Raw genomic sequence first — 15,882 nt, forward strand, 5'->3', positions numbered from 1 at the left:
GGGAAATACCCTGTCCCCTCTACAACAGGGTTATGATGGGTTATAGACTGTGTGATGACTCAAGGAAGGGGGGCACAATAAATCTTTAAGGTCCCAGTGATTAACCCCCCCCCCTCTTACTCATTCTACATTCTACATTCTCAAAGTTGTACATTCTTAGTATGTTATCCACTGGGAGTTGGAGAAGTGGAATTTTCTTTTTGAGGGTGTTCCAAGCCCCTGACCTGAAAATTCTCTCAGTAAACTGTCAAAGACCATTCTAATCATTGTGTTAGGCCTAGGATGACTTCCATGTTGTTGGGGATGTTCTCATGGCACCTGTGATGCAGATGCATGTCAGGCTCTGTACTTTGCACAGGTTTTGCCTTGCTGTGCGTTGCTCTAGTTTTGTATACCAAGCTCAAATTACAATGCAATTACAAGCAAATTACAATGCTCGGCTCAAGTCAATATGCGCTTTTACAATTCGACACAATTTTTTTATCGATAATAATAATAATAATGACTTATTGCGTGAATAAATATAACAACGTAATAATACTAATATTTACGTTTCCCCTCGGATGTTTCTTCTCTTCTTCCATTGATGTTTCTTTTTATGATGTTTGCATCTCTAAATGTACAATTTATATTGTATTTTTGTGAACGCGGGACATAGGAAATCCCATGTTAATTTTGAAAAGGTTAAATATTATCTCTCCACATGATTTTATGCAAAAGTTGTATTAGACTTTTTTGAAGTTGTATTTTTATGTAAAATTTCGTTTCATCTGGAATAGTAATTTAAAAGGTATTTCCAAAAATTTACCTTCAAATTAGTTAAATTTTATAATACGGTCCAGAGTCACATTTTGTTTACAAAAATTTGAAGGTACCAAACAGAGTAATTTTGTATAAAATAATTATGAATTTCGCAACTTCTGAAAAAGTTACGATGGTTAAACGGCATTTTGCTGGAAATAGTATTCCCTCTGTGTTAGCGGTTTAGATGCCTATTCCAAATAAAACGAAATTCTAGACGACGGACGCGACGCAAAGGTACAATTTTAACACCTCTTCAAAAATGTCTAATATTCATTCTTAATTCATTTTTTTTTCAGTTTGTTTATATTTTCAGTCCGTAGATTAGATATTTTCAGTCTATTTATTACTTGGAAACAAAAGTAATTAAGAAAAAAAAAGGTATGTAGTAATCAGTTCTTATCGCAATTTTCGGGAGGCTCTCATGGTAGTTTGGTTGAAGAAATAATGGGCTTTAAGAAGAATCCAGCTCTCATCTGCTTCTCTTTGCGGGGGTGAAATTACGAATGGAACTTCTTCCAGAGTTTTTTTTGTAGGCGCAGCAACAAGCGGATGGTATCCTGAAGGTATCCGGGATCGGCATTCCGTCTCCGCTGACTGATAACAATCGCCTGAAGAAAAAGAAACAATCAGCAAATCCACAATTTTGTCATTCAACTATAAAAGTGATACTTTGAATAAAAATACTAGGAAAAGAAGGAGTATAATGCTAGTTTTTCAATAGTTTTTATTTACGTTGTGAATAAATGTTGGTAGTTATTAAAGTTGTTATAAAAATTGATAATTCTAATAAAAATAGGTAAGTTATAATAATTATTTATTAACACAAACATTCGATACGCTACTGAAGCAGGTAAGTCAAATTGACGTATCTAAATTCTTCGACATCTAATCTTTGACAAGTGGTAAATAAAAGCAAAAATGCAAGAAAAAATATATAATTAGTTAATTTTAAGTAAATTTCATAAATGATCAGTTTACTACACGTATGTATATTATACAGGGTTGTTCACCACATACGACACGGAGTATTGTAGCTAAACGATTAGATTTTTACAAATTGTAAGTTTTGGGTTCGTTGAAGGACTATTAGAGCTACAATTTAAAAATATTTTTGCAAGATACAGAGTGTCCCAAATAAAAAAAAAAATATATCAAAGTTGTATTTTTTTTAAATGGAACACCTTGTATATTATTACATTTTTAGTTTCTACAATTAAAATAAAGATAAATTTGATTAAGGTTTATTACACTTAAACCTTACAGTTTCTGAAATATTTTTAATTTTGTGAAATTGCAGCAAAAATTTTAAGGCTTTATTTTTCCATGGGTATCAAAGTTTTTAATACTAAATATTTACTGAAGTTTATTTATTGATCAGTTATTGTGTGTCAATGTGACAATTCAATTTTGCATCTGACTTTCATAAAATATACAGGGTGTTCCATTTAAATTAAAAAAGTTATTGCCGTTTAAAGCTAGTAATTATTTAAAATAAATTTTTAAACACTCTGTATAAGTTAGTATAATTTTTATTATTGTAACACAATAACTAATCAATACGTAAACTTCAGTAAATATTTAGTATTAAAAACTTTAATACCCTTGGAGAAATGAAGCCTTAAAATTTTTACTGCAATTTCACAAAATTGAAAATATTTCAAAAAACAGTAAGGTTTAAGTGTAATAAACCTTAATCAAATTTACCTTTATTTTAATTGTAGAAACTAAAAATGTAATAATATACAGGGTGTTCCATTAAAAAAAATACAAATTTTATATTTTTTATTTATTTGGGACACTCTGTATCTGTAAAAATATTTTTAAATTGTAGCTCTAATCTTCAACGAACCCAAAACTTACAATTTGTAAAAATCTAATCGTTTAGCTACAATACTCCGTGTCGTATGTGGTGAACAACCCTGTATAGTCTGTCCAACGAGATAATAGGTTATAATGACAGTTGTGTCTTTGGTTGTGTGTGGTGTGTATCATTTTAATTCACATATATATTGTATTTTCTGTCATTTTCTGGATATCGTCTGTCAACATTTTTCCCGCCTTCTTGGACAGACTTTACATTAAGTGTACCTAAATAAAAAGAGAAGGAATACCTATAAATGTATTTCTGCTTACAATACGTACGGTAACCAAACAAATTCAATGGATTCTGACCGGGAATATCGCATCCAAGGCCAAAGCTGGGAATAAAAAAAACATATTAAAAAAATATAACAAAATACCGTATGATCGAAAAAAAACGGCGTCCAGTTGGCTTGGAAATGACGATCGATGACATTTCCCATATAATTTTACATATAAAATGACAGCGATCTTCATTTCATAGCCATCGTTGACGCCGTTTTTATTCGATCATACGGTACCACATACAGGGTTATTACTAGTAGATATTATTAGTCGTGCGAGGCTGTCGAATATCGTTGTCATTATTGAAGATATAAAAAATGTTTTATACAGATATGTTGAACGGTTTATAAAAAGCAATGTCCTAAACATATTTGGTCGTATACAGGGTATCCCAAAAAAAGTTTTGATAGAGTTTTAAGTTTTTTTTTTAATTCAGACCTTGCAGTCGAACGTTGTTCTTTTTAGAACCTTTTTTAGTGCGAAGTGTACAAGATAGCTTATAATTTAGAATAGAAGTGTACAAGATAGGTATTTATAATTTTTTTTGTTTCCTAAAATATTTTTATTAAAAGAAAATATGTAAACGTGGGCAACGCTGTGCTGGTCAGGCTTAATCACGTGACTAAAAGTTTATTTGATATGAAATATATTTCCATTCTCTTTCAGGGGCGAAATAACCAGATTTTCTCGAACCCGCCACATAGGTATAGAAATGATTTCATATATATGTAGTTAATAAAAACACTTACTTTTTGCATTGTTCAATGCGAACTCCTTGTCTGAAATCCCGATCATCCTGATTGATGATATATTTCCATTGGTTGTTTCTGTTGAGTCCTTGTTTCGGAAAGATTGTTGTACTGGTAGCCCGACACATGTAAATGTCGTCATCAACTTCACCTATCCTATTTGACACTTCTGGACTCTAAAACCAAATAAAGCTTTTTTATTCATAACCATAAAATAACGAATGAAGCGTTTAAACGGCCTCCACACTATGCGGAGAACTCTTCGAAGCAGGTCAAGTTCGCATTTCGTCGCCCAACTTTGTCGCATTTCGATTTTTTTTCAGTTGTCTTGACTAGTGATGTTGGTAGCGAATATTTCCATTCGAATTTGGCAGGAAATTACAGAAATTTCCGAAATATTCGGTCCCAAAATCGCGAATATTTGCAAAAATCCGAATTTTGCAAGAAATTTCTTTTCAAAATTCAAGACATAGATTAAAAATTGAACGAAAGGGTATCAAGTATGTCTATTCTTAAATCAGAAGAAAAAGAATGCTTCTCCGCCTTACAAAATAGAAAACGTATGGCTCTTAAACCAATGCATTTTGCCTCGAATCTCTTGGACCCCTCTGTTTCCTGGGAGAGCAACTTAACAATGAAGGACACATAGCCGCTATGGAATTTATCAACAATAACACCAACAAACTTCCTCAGTTTGTCAATAATAAAGAATCCATTTTTACAGATGTAAAACAAATTATTGCGCCAAACCGGGTTTATGGGCTCTCGACTACGTTTGGATGTCAGTTAAAAATATAGACTGTCTAAGTTGGTGGCAAGTAATGTGTAAAAATACTCAGTGGAAATATTTAGCTGTTGCTCTGCTGTCTTTACCAACGTCATCTGCAGCCACTGAGAGAAGGTTCAGCACTTAGTTTTATCCATACTAAAAAAAGAAATCGAGCCGGCAAAATAATGTTCGTAGCCCATAAGAATAAATTATTACTACAAAAACAAAAAGTGGATATGGAGCATGATATTCAACAACATGAAACTCCTCCGGAATCACTAGAACCCGTAGAGGTAAAAGTCCATCCTTCAGAATCAGAACCACATGATACATTAAATATATCTTATTTGGAAATAGAAACTGACGAAGACAGTACTACTACTACTATAATACCCTAATAACGAAGATGGGACCAGCTCGGCGCCTGAAAGTATTCCGGAATAGAATAATTCAGTTATTTGTGTTTTACGTTTTTTAAATTTATATTTCGTACTTTTTTGTTTTTTTTTTTAATTCATACATTTCATTCATTCGTGTTATATTTATGACTTTTATGAGTTATGTATTGTTTATTAAAAATATAACAACTAATATTTTGTTTATTGTTTTTTTTTCCACTTACATGTTGGTATCAAATGTCTATCTATTTTATTCGTTTATTGTATCAACAAAAAATATGTAAAATTGTAAAATTTCCTAAAATTTCATAAATGTCCGAAAGTTTCGGAAATTTCCTGCAACAATCAAAAATTTCTGAAATATTAACATCACTAGTCTTGACCCACTTCGGTTTGCCTCGACCTACTTTCGATTCTTAAAAGCGCCCGAAAACTATTCGTAAGGAGGGCGTGGGGGGGGATTTTTTTACCGTTTTCTGTTGCCTCGTTCAATTTTATTTCGTTTTGAGCTATTTCGAAAACGCGGCGGTATCTGTACCCGAGGCAAAGGACTTTTTTTCATAAATCTCAGTGAAATAAGTAAACCTACACGTTTCTAAAATAGCTGTTGTTACGATGATATTGCGATAATTACATCTCGTTTTATATTGATATACAGGGTGCTACAAATTCGAGGTACCAGCATTGGTAACTCGGTAACCCTAATAGATACGAACATGGTTAAATTGGGGCAAAGTTGCGCTTTGGGATGTTCATCAATATGCCATCAAAAAAGTTTTAAAAATTTCAAGGATTGCTGAGTTTTTTTGAAAAAACGGATATTTTTGAAAATCAATTTTATTTTTTCCTATCGATACTTTTTAGAAAATCAAAAAACTAACTGCATATTCTTATAGCCGCTTTCAATTTTCCTTATTCAATGTTAATTAGCAGTGATCAATATTGTTGCGATGAATATAATCAGATTAAATAATTTAAAAAACAGAGTCGGACTTGAAATTTTTTTAAATAATAATTAAATAGTTTTGTTGTTGTTAAGGTACCAAAAACAAAAAAAAAGTATAAAGTGTGGCATATCATTGTGCTCAGGAGACTGAATTCTTTCAAAATCTGAAATAAAAAATGCAGGTCCGTATTTAAAAAAATTAAGTTGGCCTCTGTATCTCACAAATTATCAGTTAATTTGAAAATATAAAAATACTATCAGATAGCCCTAATAAAGTGGCTATGAGAATGTGCAATTTGTTTTTTGATTTTCTAAAAAGTAACGACAGGAAAAAATAAAATTAATTTTCAAAAAAATCCGTTTTTTTCCAAAAAACTCAGCAATCCTTGAAATTTTTAAGACTTTTTTGATGGCATCTTGGTGAACAGCCCAAGGCGCAACTTTGCCCCAATATAAGTATGTATTACGGTTTCCGAGATACCAATGCTAGTACCTCGAATTTGTAGCACCCTGTAGATTAATATTTGAACATGCGTTTAGAGAGTAGATATTTAAGAACAAAATTTTTCACTCACTCTGCAGGAATATAATTACAACCCAAACAGCATTTGGACGTCGGGACAACGTTGTGTCACGCGACCAAACGTCGGGGCGCAACGTCGGCACAACCTCGAGCCAACCCTAGTCTGCACTAGTTTGGAGAATAATTTTTGGGTCGAAACGACATTGGATACTGACGTTGGCTAGAAGCCTAATTTAGTACAAACTGCAACGTTGTTTAAAATCCTAATTTACAGAAATACAAAACTAATATGGCGTCTAAGTCGCGTTTATCCTAAATTGGGATAATTATAGTAAAAATATTATTTTTATGATTTAGTTAGAGACATATGTCAGATGACAGTGAAGGAAAACAAAACAAAAGTATTTAAGTGTGGAGGATGTTTGAAGATCATAATTATTGAAACACTTTAACCGACTCTGTAACTCGTTACCCAAGGCAAAAAAGTTAAACGCAAACAACTTTATTGATAAATGTATTGTTTCTACTTTGAAAAATACTAATGGGCCTTAAAATTAAAGAAGTTTTAAAAATTTTCTTGAATTTTTTTAGTAAAATGAGAATAATTTATTCGCAGTCGAAAAAATTGTTTCCGCGTGTTTTTTAGGGTCAAATATTTCAAGTTAATGTATTCAAAAAGCAGGAATTGCTATTTTAGGAACAAAACATTTTCTTATTTAACAACATGGCGGCTTTCGCTTTGTTGTTTTGGAGATTAAGATGGAGTAGTTCGAGTAGTCGCATACTGGACTAATAAAGTCGCAGTTCGGCCTTAACAGGTAGTATACTAGTCGCAAAATTGCCTAATTTAGTCATCCTAGAGTCTAGCTTGTGCCGCCCTCTATAATCTAAATAAATGAGGAAGTGGATAAACTATCGGTAATATATGTAGATGTATATTTAAATTTAGTTTTATATGTACCTTTCTTATGTCCCATTTTAATTAAGTTTTTTTTTATAAAAACAAAAACAACACTGAACTGTCTGACTGAACAGAACAATGAAGTGAAAATTTAAGATTTATGGTTATGGTTCAATACAGTTGTAACTACGTTGTCCGAATCACCTAAAGATCACTTAAGCAAAAAAGGTTACAAGACAACGTTTATTCGACGTCGCAGAAGCTTCTACTTTGCTGTAGTCCAACGTCGGCACAACGTTATAAAAACGTTTAAATTTATTTTAATGCCAAAGGTAGGGAGCTAACTATTTTTTGTAACTAATCCAACGTTGTGTTTAGTAAACATGTGGTCGCAAGTCGTGAAAATGCTACTTGGGAACATGTTTATTATTTGGTTTTATTATAATGAATTAGTATATAAAGTTGTGTAAAATGTAACAAAACTCACCTCATCTTCACCAAACAGTTCCTTGTAGATCGTATTCCGAGTTAACACTATCTTTAAATGTTCATGGGGGTATGATACCGCGTATTCACACAGCGGCATTTGTTCTGTGCAATTGGACATAATATCGTCTCTAGATATGGAACCGGTCTTAGGTTTCGATTTGGTCAGGTCTTCGGGAAATACAATATTGGTGTTGTCAACGATTGCTAAAAAACATAGTCTAATTAAAATTTTATTTACGAGTACAGGGTGGGTCAAATTCGACGCTTTTAAATGGAAACACCCTTTTCTATAGGAGATAGACGAAAACTAATATCGGTGTCTGGAGCTCAATTTTTATCAAAAACATGATGGTGAAAACCGCACATCAATATCTGTTACCGTTTCGGAGTTACGGGGTGTTTTTCAAAAATGAGCATTTTTAACAAATCACTGTAACTTTTTGCTATGGAAAATTTTGTATTTCTATGAAAACATATCCAAAGCAACTTTTTACGTAGAATTTAATGGTTTAAGTATAATTTTTTTAAAATTAATAATTTAAGAGTTATGATTTTTTATTTGGGACACCCTCTATATTTTTAATTATCTGAAAAGAATTTAAAATTACCTTTCCAAAAATATAGCACACTTGATATTTTGTTAAATCCCCTTCGAAATACAGAATTTTTATAAGTTCGCCACTTTTAACTAGTAGGCTTTGGACCACTTATTGATGATATGTCCTTAATGGAATTCGAAAACATATTTTTTCCAGCAAAACGACGCACCGCCTCTGAACGCTGAAGTTATCAGCAAATTTTTTGCAGCCAATTTCAAGAATAATTGGATAGCTAACCAAGATCCCAGCCGTTGGCCGTCGAGGCCGCCTGACTTAGTGCCCATGGATCTAATCCTATGGATATATTTGCGGAAGAATAAAGGTTCCTTATTTTTCCGTATAATCTAGACAAGAATTAAAAATACTTAGCAGTTATAAGAGGGTATCTTTCACCCCTACTGAGTTAATGAACTCCGCAAGAAATGTTCAAAAACTGCCCCGTATGTCCATAACAGAAGACGGTCGATATGCTACAGGTGGCAAAATCTCATGTCTTGGTTTGCTATTTATTTTTATTGTTATTACATATAGTTTAAATGTGTTGATGTTGGTTAAATATATTTTAAATTGTTATAAAATTCTGCATCTCTCATAGCAAATAATATTTTCACTTATAATATCACAAGAGCTTAAATTATTTTCGGAAATTTTTTTGAGGGCACGAATATTTTGAAAATTATCCCGAGTCGAAGACGAGGGATAATTTTCCTAAAATATTCGTGCCCGAAAGAAAATTTCCAGGAATAATTTAAGCTTGCGTGGTATTCGGTAAGAAAATTTCACACCTAAATTTGAAAAAAAAATATTAATCCAACATGACATTTTAAAATAATTTCAATTTGTTAAGTTGGCCAAGGTATTGATGTTTTTGACATATTATCTGTTTTGTCATTTTTGTTTGCGATTCTGTCATTAAGCTATTACTAGTTTTAAAACGTCTGTACGTAGAGTAAGAAGTGTATAGCGAAATGTCGCGATTTGGAAAAGTAAACCAACAAGTCATTAAAGAAGAAATTGAAAATATAAAACCAGATAACACCCGAAAATCAAAATCAAGTGTATGGAAACAGTTTGTTGAATTTTGTGATGAAAAGTCGTATAATATTCATGAGTGTATGAGTGAAGTACAGCTGGCTACTATACTGGAGGACTACGCATTTAATATGAAAAAGAAAAATTTGTAGTTCATTGTAGTTCATTCACATTATGATTGTAGATCTTATGTTTACCTTTTCAACTGTCAAAAAATTTCCACTGAAGTTTCGTGGCGCCTCGAAAAAATTTCCGGAAATTTTTTTAGTTGCCATGGTAACTAGTCAACATTAAAGCATGTTATTGGTTGAAAAGTAGAGGTGTGAAATTTTCGTTTTAATTGATGTTCACAGCTAGAATTTTTTGCATTACAGCCGGTGCCGTTCAAAGCCTACTTATTTAAAGCGGGCGAATTTTTATCTACTCTATATCTCGAAGAGTAATCGAGGAAAATATCAAGTGTGTTATATCTTTGGAAAGGTAATTTTAAATTCTTTTCAATAAATTAAAAATATACAGGGTGTCCCATATAAAAAATCAAATATTCTGTAGATAATTCTTAAATTATTAATTTTAAAAAAATTATACTTAAACCATTAAATTCTACGTAAAAAGGTGCTTTGGAAATGTTTTCATAAAAATACAAAATTTTCCATAGCAAAAAAGTTACAGCGATTTCTTAAAAATGCATATTTTTGAAAAATACCCCGTAACTCCGAAACGGTAACAGATATCGATATGCGGTTTTCACCATCGTGTTTTTGACAAAAATTGAGCTCCAGACACCGATATTAGTTTTTGTCTATATATCTCCTATAGAAAAGGGTGTATCCATTTAAAAGCGTCGAATTTGACCCAACCTGTACATATAAACAGTAGCACTGGAAAAATAAAACCCTAATTCACTACAATACACGAAAAAACATTTTACTTTCGCACGGTTTCTTTACTGTTTGATAGAGAGTTATCCCGTGGATTAACAACAATAATTATTAGGTAATCCTGAATCTTAATTTACCTTCTCTTGGGGGATTTGTCAAAATTCTAGTTTTATTTCTAGGTTCGTCCATGAAAATAATTGGGGGACGAGCTAATGATATGTCCAGCTGAAAAAAAGAAATAAAATGTCATTAGTTAAAGCGTTCCAGATATTTGTTTCTTATTTTCAAATTTTTATTCAATTTTGATCTGTATCATTTCTATAAAACAAACAATATTTGAAGGCGATTGTGTGGTTTCGTTGGTTAAGTTTTTGTACACGATGAGCATATTAACTCAATTGCAAAATGAACAATAATTAATTTATTTTTTTTTATTATGTAATATGTGAACTGCTATCTATACCGGGTGCGTCTCAAAAGTGACTCATCCCTATAACTTTTTTATTTTTTCAACCAAACAGAATTGTTGGTTAGGTTCAAAATGTTTTTTCTTCTTAAATAAATTTAAGCGTTAACATTATTAGGCATTTGCATAAAATTGTGAATTTTGGGTTTTGGGTGCACACACAATTTGTTATTTTGTAGTTTTTGCACAAAATTCATTGTAAAATTGACACAAGTAGCATATTCTTTAGATAATTTTGAATCAAAATGTAAGACATATTTTTTTCTGTTTCTTATATATTTCTAAGTAGACTTTTTATTCGATTTTGTGTTCGGGAAAATACAATTTAAAATAAAAAGCATTCATTCCATGAATATGTTAATGACGCTCTAACTTTGCATAATGATGATATAAAGAAAATCGATAAAAATTGAGTTTCATTTCGAGGACAGAAAATTTCGTAAAATTACTTATTATAATGTATGACATTTAAAAACCAAAAAAAGATTTTACATATTCTTCTTAAAGAATGAAAAAATTTTCTAAATATTTTTTTTTAAAAAACATTTAGAAAATAGATAATCTATACTAATATATAAAATCCTTAAGTGACTGACATACTGATTAATCACGATCCTGCTCAAACCACTCAACGTAAAAAGCTCAATTTTGGCATACAGGTTGATTCTAATGTGTAGAGGTTCGATAAGAAGGGATTTTTCGAAATTCCAGTTCCAAGAGGGTGAAACCACCCCTCAAATATTACAATATTTTTATTTAAAAAACGGTCAAGTTTCCGAAAAAACACTTAAACACGTTTTTTTTACATATTTTAAGATTTTTTAAAAATGTATAGAGTGTTTCAAAAAATCTGGTCATTGATTAATCACGATCCTGCTTAAAGCGCTTGACGTAAAAAGCTGATTTTTGGAAAACAGATTGACTTTAGGGTGCAGAGGTTCGATTAGAAGGGATTTTTCGAAACTCGAATTCTAAGGGGGTGAAACTAATCCCTCAAATGTTAAAATATTTTTTATTTAAAAACCGGTGAGTTTTTCGGAAAAATTCTTAAACACGTATATTTTGTTTTGTTGTTTTACATATTTTAAGATTTTTTATATATTTAAACAGGGTGTTTCATAAAATATGACCATTGAGTAATCACGATTCTGCTTAAACTGCTTGACGTTTAAAGCTGATTTTTGGCAAACGGATTGACTGTGGGGTGTAGAGGTTCGATAAGGAGGGGTTTCTCGAACCTCAAATTCCAAGAGGGTGAAAACGCCTCTCAAATATTACAAAATTTGTTATTTAAAAAACGGTTAGTCTTTCGGGAAAACGCTTGGACAAGCATAATTTATTTGGTTTTTTTAAATATTTTGAAATTTTTTAAAAAATCATTCAGGGTGTTCCAAAAAGTTGGGTAATTTCTTAACCACGATTCTGCTTAAACCGCTTGACGTAAAAAGTTTATTTTTGGCAAACGGATTTTTCGAAAGTCAAATTCCAACGAGATGAAACTACCCCTCAAATATTACCAAGTTATATAATAATATCGCCATATTGTTTTTTCTCATGCTGTCATAAATGTGAGAAAATTTTATCCAGTTTGTATGTTAATGGAAATTCTTGCTTTGCTTTATCATTACCATTACAAATGATTAATTCGACGCGAACGAAGTCGCTATGTCGTCAATATGTTGTTAATATCAATATGCTGTCGTCAATCACAGAAGTTAAGCGATGCTAGATGATGTGGGTATTTGAATGGGTGAACGTTTGAAAAACCCCGTCTTGCTGTTGTTCAAGGCAAGTCTGAAAACTCTATGGAGACATTTGACGATTAGTGTACGTAATAATAGTTATTTATGGTACTAGTGTATTATCTTACATGTAAGTCACGCTGGGAAATTTCTCAAGTGACTTATATGCATAACACGCGAGCGCGCGAGTGCCATACAAAATTTTATCCAACAGTAGAACTGTTTCATGTCCAATCTCTAAAGAATAATTGATTTAAAAGGATCTACCAGTTCTACTTTCATTGTTGCGAATTAATAAAATATCAGGGTGCGTTTATGTTACTATGCAATATAGATGTGTGTTTTGTTTTTTTGTAAATAATAAATAGCACTGACTTTAGGACGTCATTTAGATAAATCGCGATTTTTTAACGATAAAAGAGTGAATTATCAACCAGCAAGTCCGATTTTAAAGGAAAATGATTCAGGAAGATCTTCCGCAAGAAATTATTAACCAGGCAGAGGCGGCTACAGCACAAATATTGCCAGAAAAGTATCGTGGCGTATATGTATATGATAGGGAATTCAAGGCATTTTAGACCGAGAGCTGGCTACATAAAAAACCTTATCATCGTTACGTGGCTAATTTTTCTTGTGAAGTCTCCTTATGTGTAACCATTATGAAATAGTCATGTCTGCCAGCGCGATCCCGGGGCTTAAAGCGGGGGCGGCCAATAGAAAGGGTGAAATTTTGACACTAAAATTATTATAAGGTACACTAGTTATAATTGCCAGAGAGCTTTTATTTGTTATTAAGAAACGTGGAAAATTGTTGGCAGACATTTTTCTCGTGGCTAAAATACCGGCAGACAACGCGAAAGAGGCATGAAATTTTAACAAAAAAAAAAATAATCGCATACATGCATGCCGATTGGTGGAATGTCATATTTATTTACTTAAAAAGCCGTCTACAAAAGGGCAGATGAAAAAAATCGTGGCTCAATCCAAGGACTGTATATATTCTAAAGGACTGTTCGATCGCGTCAAATCGCCGCTGTCGTAGTCGCCGTGGAATGCTACGTCACGCGCTGACCAGCGCTCCACAGTGCGGCGGATGGTTATTCTAGCGGGACAAAATCTCAAGAGCAATGTTTAGGAGGGTCCACATTTAGTAACATGTTATATAACATTGCTATTTAACAAGCTACATGTAACATGTTAAAAACCGGGGGCCGTCCACATTATAGTTTTCGTAGTCATGAATCGTTTTGGCGAGAAATAGGTTCAGCTCGCAGCAGCGGCGTGCGTAATTATTTTTTGAACTAAGGGAAGAAAGAAAGTCGAAAAAAGCGGTTTTGAGTCCGCCATAGCCTACCAGTAAGATCTAGATACAGTTGAACTCAATTAGCTTATCTTTTCAATACTTGCCTCGGCTGTTTCTCGTGGTGTCGTCTGTCTTTTAAAAACATTAATAATTTACAGTACGTCTAGTCTCCTGGATCTGTGTCTATGAAAGGAATGCGGACAAAAAACATTTAAATAAACAGCAATATATTCTATACGTCGATTTGACGAGTGCGTCACCGCAAATCGCTCCGCCTACTCATTTTATTGGCTACTTGCAAATTTGTCGAATTTTTATTGATGGGACGCGTTGTCTATTTTACGAAAACATCGAGAGAATATCGTTTCCTCTCACGGATACCCTGTAGCTACAGAACGGACAGACGTACTGTAAAAGCAAAAGCAAACCATTTTGAATTATCTACTTCATCTAAACCATGCAGTTCCTGATTTGCATTTCTTTGTTCCCGCTGGAACTGGCCTATTAGATTACGCATTATTTCTCAACTTTTTCTGTTTCCAAATACATACTATGAAAATGAAAATCGCTGTCATTTTATATGGAAAACTATATGGGAATGTCATCGATCGTCATGTCCAAGCCAACTGGACGGGAGGCCGACGGACGCAGTTTTTTTTCGATCATACGGTATTATTGACCAGTAAATAAACAAACCCAAGAACAGTTAACCTAAACAAACCAATATCAGCTCACCACACTAAGATTCTGTCGCGCACATCCCTGAAAATATGAGCGGCTAAACTAGAAATTTAGCAAGTGTGGACGCATTGTTTCATGTTACAATAGCAATGTTGCACAACATCTTTTGATCTTTACCGACTACAAATGGATAACATCTAGCAAGTTATATAGCATCGAAATTTGCTAAATATAACTAAAAAATATGTAACATGTTATATAACTTTGCTATATAGCAGTATTATATAGCAAGTGTGGACCGTCCTTTAGGGACTTAAAATCTAAGAACGTAGCAAATGGTCTAATATATAGCAACTATATGGTTAAATTTATTTATTTATTAACAACTTAATTTATTAATAAATAAATACAAGATAATAAAACTATGATATTATTCGTACATGACACACAAAAACCGTATTGTAAACTATTGCCAAATACATAAAAATATGATATCAAAAAAACTCTTTAGCAGTTTTTTTAATTAATTTGTAATCTTGTGACACCCTCTATAATTTAGCAAATAGGTAGATATTTTAATTTTAATTTTAACACTCGGTAATTGTAAATTCATATCTAAGACAATTTTTTAAACTCAGTGCCTTTTGATGGAGTTGTTTTGTTTTTATACTATCCGATTGAAATGAATCTTTTTGGGCATTCACCTGTTAAGCTTGAACTCCCTGTGACTGTGACTACCTGTGTTGGTAACTATTAGTAACTCAAAAGATCTACATCATTCAATATATCGATATTTGAAAAAAAAAGTGAAAGTTTGATATCTGCAGAACAAAGGCACGAAGGATTTTAACAAATAATATACGTACAGTAGAAAAGTACATACCTTTGGCAATCTTCAACATAATTTGGCTTTCTAATAAAATGTATAAGCACTTGTAAATATTTTGTTTTCGTATGATCTCTGCCTTGCTGAGCAGAAAACGACCAAATTTGGTTGATAAAAATGTATCGAAATACAAAGAATATTCATGCATTTTTGTATCAATTGGAATGTCTACTATTTATTCTTATCAGTACACATTTTTTGGCTTATTTCTAACCAAACGCTTTTGTCCCGCTAAATTTATCTGCAATGTGCGCTCGTCCGTCAAATGCAAAAATAACTGTCACTGTCTAAAATCTTTAGCGCCAACTTCAACTCGGTCAGTAGATGACATAAAAAAACTGACAGTGCAGGAAGATAGGAATCGAACTATCCTTATCTCTATAGTATCCTTGGGCTCAATCAACTGTAGACAGTTATCAAAAGCGCGATATTACTCTACCGGGTGAGTCTTGGATAAGTGCAAATATGTTCAGGGCTGGTATCTCGACAAAAGAAATATATTTTCTCTTTACCGTTTTTAAAATGAGTCCAAAATAACCGTTGAAGTTTGAAAATTTAAAAAGACATT

At 32.5% G+C, this 15,882-nt stretch overlaps 1 protein-coding gene across 6 annotated transcripts in view; it reads right to left on the bottom strand.

Annotated features, from left to right (window-relative positions):
- Positions 1-942: 942 nt before the first annotated feature.
- Positions 943-15,882, bottom strand: part of LOC115885648 — a 49,284-nt gene continuing 34,344 nt past the window's right edge. For 2 of the 6 annotated variants that reach the window (XM_030904618.1, XM_030904615.1), the window contains exons 2-6: positions 10,374-10,461; positions 7,723-7,928; positions 3,699-3,874; positions 2,938-3,002; positions 1,078-1,412 (exon numbers count right to left, since the gene is read on the bottom strand). In XM_030904618.1, coding sequence (XP_030760478.1) covers positions 1,201-1,412; positions 2,938-3,002; positions 3,699-3,874; positions 7,723-7,928; positions 10,374-10,425 — 711 coding nt within the window. In that variant the 5' untranslated portion in view covers positions 10,426-10,461 and the 3' untranslated portion in view covers positions 1,078-1,200. Of the gene's footprint in view, positions 1,413-2,915; positions 3,003-3,698; positions 3,875-7,722; positions 7,929-10,373; positions 10,462-15,311; positions 15,332-15,882 lie in introns of those variants that run through there. The other 4 variants (XM_030904619.1, XM_030904617.1, XM_030904616.1 and 1 more) reach the window with 4 other exon arrangements.

The sequence above is a fragment of the Sitophilus oryzae genome, unplaced genomic scaffold, assembly GCF_002938485.1.
Source record: "Sitophilus oryzae breed Bouriz unplaced genomic scaffold, Soryzae_2.0 scaffold_410_pilon_pilon, whole genome shotgun sequence".
Taxonomy (NCBI): domain Eukaryota; kingdom Metazoa; phylum Arthropoda; class Insecta; order Coleoptera; family Curculionidae; genus Sitophilus; species Sitophilus oryzae.